The following is a 10348-nucleotide window of genomic DNA, read 5'->3' as shown; positions in this document are numbered from 1 at the left end:
AATAAAAATAAAATAAAATCTGATTGGCTCCTTGTATCCATAATCAGTAAGTAATGTGTTTCATCATCAGAGCTGCTCCTGCTGATCGTTATTGATCAGTTTTGGTTTCATTGAACAGATCATCTGCAGCGCCCCTGTCGTCCCACCGGGGAACTGCAAACTGCTGCAGGTAGTACAGGACGTCAGGCCTGGTTCTTTCACAGTAAAAGTACAGCAGTCTGAACGTGTTGTTAAATATACGTAAAAATCCTGACACAAATCCAAAAATCTGAATCTGTGACAAGAAAAGTCTGTAAACTGACAATGACAGCGAGGCAAGCAAAGGTAAGAAGCAGAGCACGTGTCACTTCCTGTCATGTCTGCAGCTCGTTGTTTCCACTAATGTGTCGTTTGCTCAGTTGAAGAAAACCCAGCGTTGAGAGGCAAAGTCACACCTGGACAGGTGCCTCAGAGAAATCAGCAGGGGGCGATATAACCCCAACCCAGCCTGCAGTAATACTGGCCAATCAGAAGCCTGAAAAAGAAGCTCAGCGTGCACACCTTTGATCACACAAAATCTGTTCTAGTTCATTGTCAGAAAGCTAGCCTGGGTTTACCACCCACAGAGGTGCGAACAGCGCCTCCAGTGGGTTTTAGTCTCTGCAGCAATCCCTGCGAGCGCCCCCTACTCCAGTCGGACACGTTATGAGACAACACTGATGATCAAACCTGAAAATCTGTACCAGGTAAATGATCTGACAGAAGAACAAGCAGAGTATCGTTAATCTGGTGATTTGTGACCGAGTGCTATAATACAGATTTGAATGGCAGACAATGACTTTGTCTGAGCGCTCAGAGCTGCTGTCATAGGTGACGGCTGCAAGACTTTAGAGACTCTATCCATGGAAACATTACAGCTTCCTGTCCCGCCCAATGAAGGAGACATGAAATCAGATCAGAGAGAATGAATGTGATTGGTTGATCAGGTGTTCAGGTGTGTGTTCTGTGTTTGCAGCAGTAGGTAAGAATCCTCCCCTGCATCAGCATGGCAATGTGAACATGAATACACATGCAGTGAGACCTGCTAGAGCTATAAAGCTGGCCTTCACCTGACCAGGTGATGTGCTCAGCATCCGTTACCATGGGGATTTAGCAGGTGAAGAGCGAACACTCGCTGGCGTTAATCAACTTTCAGGACTCCGGGTCAGAACTTACAAACCTGTCTGGCTGGGGTTTTATTGTGAAGGGCTGCACCGGAAGTGTGTGGTTGCGAGCGTGCTTGGAGCCTCCCTGCAGCGGAGCAGAGAGGAGGAGGAGGAGAACGAGCTGAAGGTCACAGCTGGAGCAGCATCATCAGCATCGATCGATCCTGTGATCGATCATCGGCCGCTGATCGGTCACAGCAGCAGCGAGACACACCAGCAGCCTCCGCCTGTCTCCGCCCGCCTCTCCGCCATGGGGAACCGGGGGATGGAGGAGCTGATCCCGCTGGTGAACCGGCTGCAGGATGCCTTCTCCGCCATCGGCCAGAACTCCAGCCTCGACCTGCCGCAGATCGCGGTGGTGGGCGGTCAGAGCGCCGGCAAGAGCTCGGTGCTCGAGAACTTCGTGGGCAAGTGAGTCCCCCTGTGTGTGTGTGCGTGCGTGTGTACCTGTTTAGACATCTTTGTGGGTACTAAAAATGGGAACGTTCCTGTGCTTGTTATGGTTAGGTTCTTTTTGATGGTTCGGTAAGCAGCTGGGAAAGCTTAGAGGCTCTCATTAAGATATGAAAAAGAGAATGCGTGTGTGCCCACCTGTCTGTTTGAGCTGGGGGTGGAGATTCTTCTTCTTCTGTTCAGCCCTTTAAAACACATTCAGGTGGAGGTGTGACATTTGGTTGGAGGTGGAGTGATGTTCAGGTGGAGGTGTCACGGCGGTGGAGCAGAGTTACCGACCCGCTCATGAGCTGGTAAATGGACTGATTCTTACACAGCGCTTTTCTACGCTCAAACATGCTACACCCCCCCATCCCTCCACCAACACCCGTGCAACCACACAAGCACTTTCTTCTATGCTTTAGGTGCTAACTAGGTAACATTCGCTCTGATGGATGCATCGCAGACATACTTGTGGTTAGTATCTTGGTAAATGGCCTGTATTTATATAGCGCTTTACACATCCACCCATTCACACACACATCCACACACTGGTGATGGCAGCTACATTGTAGCCACAGCCGCCCTGGGGCGCACTGACAGAGGCGAGGCTGCCGGACACTGGCGCCACCGGGCCCTCTGACCACCACCAGTAGGCAACGGGTGAAGTGTCTTGCCCAAGGACACAACGACTAAGACTGTCCAAGCCGGGGCTCGAACTGGCAACTTTCCGATTACAAGGCGAACTCCCAACTCTTGAGCCACGATCGCCCCGTATCTTGCCCGAAGATATTTGGCTGGCAGACTGGGGGAGCCTGGGATCGAACCACCAACCTTCTGATCAGTAGATGACCTGCTCTACCTTCACCTCATCATCTGCAGGATGTGTTTGTCTGTGGCGCTGATCCCAGATCACGACTCACAGAGATTATATAATTTGTCTGGCCCGAGAGCGCCTAAAGATCCCACAGCAGGACCTGGAAAACTGGAGGAAAGACATCTGGAATGCCCTGATTACCCTGTTGCTAAGAAGGTGGAAAGAGATGAATGGAAAGCCCAGAGCGTGTGAGAGGCGACAGTAATATTTCAGAAAACACTTCCTGAGATAAAATTCTGACCTACCTAAAAAGAAAAACGTCAGAAATGAGCCATGCCTCTGTTCCCAACACTCTGTTTGGCACACTTTTTCTACTCCTGCTCTGCGTGATGTCACAGAGGCTATGTCGTCATATGTCTTGATGCATCTCAATCATCCAGGGAAGTAAATCTCCAAAAGCTGATTCTGTTCATCTGGACGTAGCGTTTTGTGGGAGAAACGTTTTGTCATCATCCAGGTGACGTCTTCAGTCTCAGCTGACTGCAGGTTTCAATCTTATATACAGGACATTTGCATAATGACTGAAACCAGCCCACTGAAGGAACAAAGGGCTGGGAGGTCAGTTCCTTAATCATAATTATGCAAATTCCATGACCATTGATCACCGTTGGTGTTCCAGGGTAGGATCACAAAGCCCTCTTTTCCACTTCTTCCATGTACAAATTGGCCACGATGGGTGAAACTGGGGAGCCCACGGCACACCCATGTTTCTGCCTGTAGAACTGAGCCTTGTATGTGAAGTAGGTGGAGTGAAGACACAGTTCAAACACACTTGGTGGATGCTGAGAGTGGTCCTGCTGCTGAGGTTGGGGTCATCCTGTAATCTCTTACGGACTAACTCCAACGCTTCTGTGAATGGGATGCAAGTGAAGAGAGATGTAACATAACGAACTGACCTCCCAGCCCATTGTTTCTTCAGTGGGCTGGTTTCAGTCATTATGCAAACGTCCTGTTTATAAGATTGGGGAAACCTGCAGTCAGCTGAGACTGAAGAAGGCACTTGTAAGCTGCAGAGGAGGAGGTGGCAGCAGGGTGGAGGATCTGTGCATATAGAAACTGTGTGTGTCTCTGAGGTCTGTAGTTTGAGTCCTGCTGGAAGATGGCATGTGATTGGCTGAATATTTTTATCTTCACTCTGAGAATGGGTGGGGGGTGGGGGTGTCTCTGTCTGCATCTCTGCTCTTATTGGTTGCTTCAGGTCACATGAGTCAGGAGGCTTTTGGTCAGGGCAGCATCGTATGACAATATCAGCGTGATGTGTGTGAGCTGACTGCAGAGGACTCACACTGCAGCACACAGACACACACACACACAGACACACACACACACAGACACACACACACACACACAGACACACACAGACACACAGACACACACACAGACACATACACACGCACACACAGACACACACACACACACAGACACACACACACACACACACACAGACACACACACACACAGACACACACACACACACACAGACACACACACACACAGACACACAGACACGCACACACACACAGACACACACAGACACACAGACACACACACAGACACATACACACGCACACACAGACACACACACACACACACACACAGACACACACACACAGACACACACAGACACACAGACACACACACAGACACATACACACGCACACACAGACACACACACACACAGACACACACACACACACAGACACACACACACACACACAGACACACACACACAGACACACACAGACACACAGACACACACACAGACACATACACACGCACACACAGACACACACACACACAGACACACACACACACACAGACACACACACACACACACACAGACACACACACACACAGACACACACACACACACAGACACACACACACACAGACACACAGACACGCACACACACACAGACACACACAGACACACAGACACACACACAGACACATACACACGCACACACACAGAGACACACACAATCACACTGTGAGGATGTCGTGACGATGCTTTTCTTCAAGCCTCTCGGAGGGATCCCATCACACAGCTCACAGTGTGTTTCATTGAATGCAGACTTGAGTGGGCCACAGTGGAACCATCTCTGTCCTGCCTCCTCTATAACACATTTCCTTCAGTTACGTAAGTGAAGGGGATGTGATGCAGCACGACAAAAGAAAACCATCCATCCCAGCGTAGCACCTCCCTCTCCCTGCCACCTCCGGGGTCCGTGAAGCCGCTTCCTGCGGGGCATCATCCAACTCGTGTGTTTGAACTCTCTTATGTCATTTAACCAGCACGTCCCTGACATCAACATGTCTTTTTCAAGGCAGAGCCAAGTTAGAAGGCACAGCATTACACTCTTCAGTCACAGACGTCTGTGTGAGCAGACCAGTGACTTCCCCTTTCTGTCACTGTTAACCAGTGAAACTGCACTTTAAACTCCAAGATATGAGAAAACGAAAGTAAATATTAGGGCTGGGCGATATATCGTGTTTTTAAATATATCGATATATTTTTTTTTATACGAGATGTGAGATGTGACAATATGTTACTGCGTTACGTTACATTTATAGTTGTGGAGCCGCAAGTTTGCCTCTCTTTCGTCCACTTTTCTCTCGACGCAACGTTACTCTGCCTTGCCTCTCCTTCACTGAACACAACTCCCCCATCACCTGCAGGTGTAATGCCTCCGGCTCTTCATAAATCACAGACGCTCAGAAAGGTTGGCTTTTCGTGGTTTATTCTGCAGAAGACATAAAAAACACTCAACATGTGTCTTCTGATGGTACCAGCAATTGTAGCTCCCTCACAGTGCAAACGCACCTTGTGTTGACAGACTTACAATTTGCTTCTTAATAAAGAAAAGTTGGAAAATAATCATTTCTCCCATTTTACAGTCTGTCACACTGAACTTGTATACAAAAAGAAATCTTATAACCCATAAAAATACATTTCACAACCGTATAAAACAAAATAACAGGATAACAGAAGTCTCAGTAAACAGTATCACCGGCTCAACATTTCCCTCTAGTGGACAAATTACGGTAGAGCACTACATTTTCGCATGCTTGAGCTTTACACACAAAATGACCGTTAACAAGCTCACGTAGCTGCAGCAGACAAAACACACTCAACATGTGTCTTCTGAAGGTACCAGCAATTGTCCATCCATCCATCCATCTTCATCCGCTTTGTCCGGGGCCGGGTCGCGGGGGCAGCAGCCTAAGCAAAGAGGCCCAGACCTCCCTCTCCCCAGCCACCTCCTCCAGCTTATCCGGGGGAATACCAAGGCGTTCCCAGGCCAGCCGAGAGATATAATCTCTCCAGCGTGTCCTGGGTCTGCCCCGGGGCCTCCTCCCGGTGGGACATGCCTGGAACACCTCACCCAGGAGGCGCCCAGGGGGCATCCTTGTCAGATGCCCGAACCACCTCAGCTGGCTCCTTTCGATGTGGAGCAGCAGCTGCTCTACTCTGAGCCCCTCCCGGATGGCCGAACTTCTCACCCTATCTCTAAGGGAGAGGCCAGCCACCCTTCGGAGGAAGCTCATTTCTGCCGCTTGTATCCGCGATCTCGTTCTTTCGGTCACTACCCACAGCTCGTGGCCATAGGTGAGGGTAGGGACGTAGATCGACCGGTAAATTGAGAGCTTCGCTTTTACACTCAGCTCCCTCTTCACCACGACGGACCGGTGCAGCGTCCGCATTACTGCAGCCGCAGCCCCAATCCGTCTGTCGATCTCCGGCTCCCTTCTCCCATCACTCGCGAACAAGACCCCGAGATACTTGAACTCCTCCACTTGGGGCAGGAACTCATCCCCGACCCGGAGTGGGCACTCCACCCTTTTCCGGCTGAGAACCATGGCCTCAGATTTGGAGGTGCTGATCCTCATTCCCGCTGCTTCACACTCGGCTGCGAACCGTTCCAGTGTGAGCTGGAGGCCCTCACCCGATGAAGCCAACAGAACCACATCATCTGCAAAAATCAGAGATGAGATTCTGAGGCCACCAAAGCGAAAGCCCTCCGCCACTTGGCTGCGCCTAGAAATCCTGTCCATATAAATTATGAACAGAACCGGAGACAAAGGGCAGCCCTGGCGGAGCCCATCACCCACCGGGAACGAGTCCGACTTATTGCCGGCAATGCGAACCAAGCTCTTGCAACGGTTGTATAGGGATCGAATGGCCCGTAGCAATGGGCCAGACACCCCATATTCCCGCAACACCTCCCACAGGACACCCCGAGGGACACGGTCGAATGCCTTCTCCAAGTCCACAAAACACATGTAGACTGGTTGGGCAAACTCCCATGCACCCTCAAGTATCCTCGAGAGGATAAAGAGCTGGTCCAGTGTTCCGCGACCAGGACGAAAACCGCATTGTTCCTCCTGTATCCGAGGTTCGACTAACGGACAAACTCTCCTTTCCAGCACCCTGGCATAGACTTTCCCAGGGAGGCTGAGGAGTGTGATCCCCCTGTAGTTGGAACACACCCTCCGGTCCCCCTTCTTAAAGATGGGGACCACCACCCCGGTCTGCCAGTCCACAGGTACTGCCCCTGATCTCCACGCAACATTGCAGAGGCGTGTCAACTAGGACAGCCCTACAACGTCCAGAGCCTTCAGGAACTCGGGGCGGACCTCATCAACACCAGGGGCTCTGCCACCAAGGAGTTGTTTAACTGCCTCAGTGACCTCGCCCCCGGAAATTGGCGGGTCATTCCCCTCATCCCCAGACTCTGCTTCCTCCTCGGAAGACGTGTCAGTGGGATTAAGGAGGTCCTCGAAGTATTCCTTCCACCGCCTGACAATTTTCTCAGTCGACGTCAGCAGCGCTCCGCCAGCACTATACACAGTGCAGGTAGAGCACCGCTTTCAACCACTGCCCGAGCCGCATTCCGCTTGGCCTGTCGATACCTGTCGGCTGCCTCCGAAGTCCCACAGGCTAACCAAGCCCGATAGGACTCCTTCTTCAGCCTGGTGGCTCCCTTCACCTCTGGTGTCCACCATTTGGTTCGGGGATTACCACCACGGCAGGCACCAACCACCTTGCGGCCGCAGCTCAATGCAGCAGCTTCGGCAATGGAGACGCTGAACATGGTCCATTCGGACTCAATGTCCCCAGTCTCCCTCGGAATGCTGTTGAAGCTCTGCCGGAGGTGTGCGTTGAAGATCCCTAACCCCTAACCCTTCTTTGATTTCTCCAGTGCCTTCAACACCATTCTTCCCTCGGTTCTAAAGGACAAGCTGGTGAACTCTGGAGTGGACCATCACCTCACTACCTGGATCCTGGACTACCTCACCGACCGACCACAGTATGTGAGGACTCAGGGCTGTGTGTCGGACAGGGTCGTCTGCAGTACGGGGGCCCCACAGGGAACGGTTCTGGCTCCGTTCCTCTTCACCATCTACACTGCAGACTTCTCCCACAATTCCACCCAGTGCTTCCTGCAGAAGTTCTCTGATGACTCTGCAATAGTCGGCCTCATCACTGATGGGGACGACAAGGAGTACAGAGGTCTGACCCAAGACTTTGTGGACTGGTGCCAGCTGAACTACCTCCAGATCAACGCCAGTAAAACCAAGGAACTGGTGGTAGACTTCCGCAGGCACAAGCATTCTCCACTGCAACCACTGAACATCCAAGGTATGGACATTGAGGCTGTGGACAGCTACAGGTACCTTGGTGTTCATCTGAACAATAGACTGGACTGGACTCATAACTCAGACGCCCTCTACAGGAAAGGGCAGAGCAGGCTGTACCTGCTGCGGAGACTCAGGTCGTTTGGAGTGGAGAGCCCACTCCTGAAGACCTTCTATGACTCTGTTGTGGCTTCTGCTATCTTTTATGGCGTGGTCTGCTGGGGCGGCAGCATAAGATAAGATAAGATAAGATAAGATAACCTTTATTAGTCCCACACGTGGGAAATTTGTTTTGTCACAGCAGGAAGTGGACAGTGCAAAAGTTATGACGCAAAAATTAGAATACAATAAGAATAAATACAGTACACAGCTGTACAGAATAGAATAAAATAATATACTATATACAGTAGAATAAAATAGAATAAAAATATACAATAAGATAAAAATAGAATACGAATGCTATATACAACTGAGTAAAAATACAACGATGCCAGAAAAGATTATTGCACTTAGTGTTATTGCACATGTGTGGATGTGTGTGTTTGTTCAGTTAAAGCATCTCTGCTGGGGACAGGAAGCGACTGAACAGGGTGATCCGAAGGGCCAGCTCTGTTCTAGGATGCCCTCTGGACCCAGTGGAGGTGGTGAGTGACAGGAGAACGGCGGCTAAGCTGTCATCCCTGATGGACAACATCTCCCACCCCATGCAGCAGACTGTGACAGCACTGAGCAGCTCCTTCAGTGGGAGACTGCGGCACCCACGGTGTGGGACGGAGAGATTTCGCAGGTCTTTCCTCCCCACTGCTGTCAGACTCCATAATAAAGACTTTAACTGATCAAGCACACACATCCATACATATGCAATAATACTAAGTGCAATAATCCTTTCTGTCATCGTTGTATTTTTACTCAGTTGTATATAGTATTTGTATTTGTATTCTATTTTTATCTTATTGTATATTTATTTTATTTTATTCTACTGTATATAGTATTTTATTTTATTCTATTCTGTACAGTTGTGTACTGTATTTATTCTTATTGTATTCTAATTTTTGCCTCATAACTTTTGCACTGTCCACTTCCTGCTGTGACAAAACAAATTTCCCACGTGTGGGACTAATAAAGGTTATCTTATCTTACCTCTCAACCTCACGCACTAACTCAGGCTCCTTCCCACCAGAGAGGTGACATTCCATGTCCCTATTGCCAGTCTTGGCAGCCGGGGGTCAGTCCGCCAGGGCCTCCGCTCCTGGCCGCCACCCGGCACACAATGCACCCGACCCCTATGGCGCCTCCTGCGGGTGGTGGGCCTGCGGGAGGATGGGCCCATGTCTCCTCTTCGGGCTGTGCCCGGCCGGGCCCCATGGACTAAGGCCTGGCCACCAGATGCTCGCCCTCGGGCACCCTCCCCGGGCCTGGCTCCAGGGCGGGGCCCCGGTAACCCTATCCCGGGCAGGGTAAACTGTTCCCTCGGTGTCCTTTTCATAAGGGTCTTATGAATCGCTCTTTGTCTGGTCCCTCACCAGCAATTGTAGCTCCTGCAATGTAAAGCAAACGTCACAAAAAAGCGCAGAAAAACAGTAAGTCCAGCTATGCGCAGCAACCACTAGGGGGCCGGCAAAAGCTTACTGCAAAAGAGCATAGATACGGCAGAAACACTGTTTAACAGCAACCAACCTTTGTTTCAGTTACACAGTAGCGTTCTAACATCAATACAAATCTATATACACCAACATGTACAACCTATGTAACAACATTTACACCAGAAACCATAAAGATGCCAGAGCCTTTCATTACAGAACTTACCCTCACAGTGCAAATGGGCCTTGTGAGGAACAGAAGCCTTAGAAGCTTCTAAACGCCAGAGCGAGATCCGGTTGAAGGATTTTCAAAATAAAATACAACAAAGATGATAAAATTCACACTTAAAATAATAATTAAGACCAGGTAAGTACATGTTTTTCCAGATGTATTTTTAACTCTGTTATACTCAGCCCCACTGAATTTGATCAAATTTGAGCCTCAGGTACCAAAGGCACCCACACTGGTACACACCAACCAAACAGAGGTCAAAAATCACAAACACCAACTAAACGTATCCCTAAGGATGAAGTGGGATTGGAGCAGCGCTAAACTCCCAACCCAGCAACTGGCAGCAGAGTGCCCGAAATACACCCTACCAATAACCCTTTACAAGGTGTGTACCACGGCTCAA

At 50.0% G+C, this 10348-nt stretch overlaps 1 protein-coding gene across 2 annotated transcripts in view; it reads left to right on the top strand.

Annotated features, from left to right (window-relative positions):
* The first annotated feature begins 1258 nt into the window (after nt 1–1258).
* Nucleotides 1259–10348, top strand: part of LOC146563362 (dynamin-1-like) — a 29150-nt gene continuing 20060 nt past the window's right edge. For both annotated transcript variants that reach the window (XM_085295760.1, XM_085295758.1), the window contains exon 1: nt 1259–1595. In XM_085295760.1, coding sequence (XP_085151886.1) covers nt 1435–1595 — 161 coding nt within the window. In that variant the 5' untranslated portion in view covers nt 1259–1434. The remainder of the gene's footprint in view (nt 1596–10348) is intronic.

The sequence above is a fragment of the Mchenga conophoros genome, linkage group LG12 (assembly GCF_057382185.1).
Source record: "Mchenga conophoros isolate Kocher_MC1m ecotype Shallow Benthic linkage group LG12, M_conophoros_male_GT1.1, whole genome shotgun sequence".
Lineage (NCBI taxonomy): Eukaryota > Metazoa > Chordata > Actinopteri > Cichliformes > Cichlidae > Mchenga > Mchenga conophoros.
This window is presented reverse-complemented; position numbering and strand designations above follow the sequence as displayed.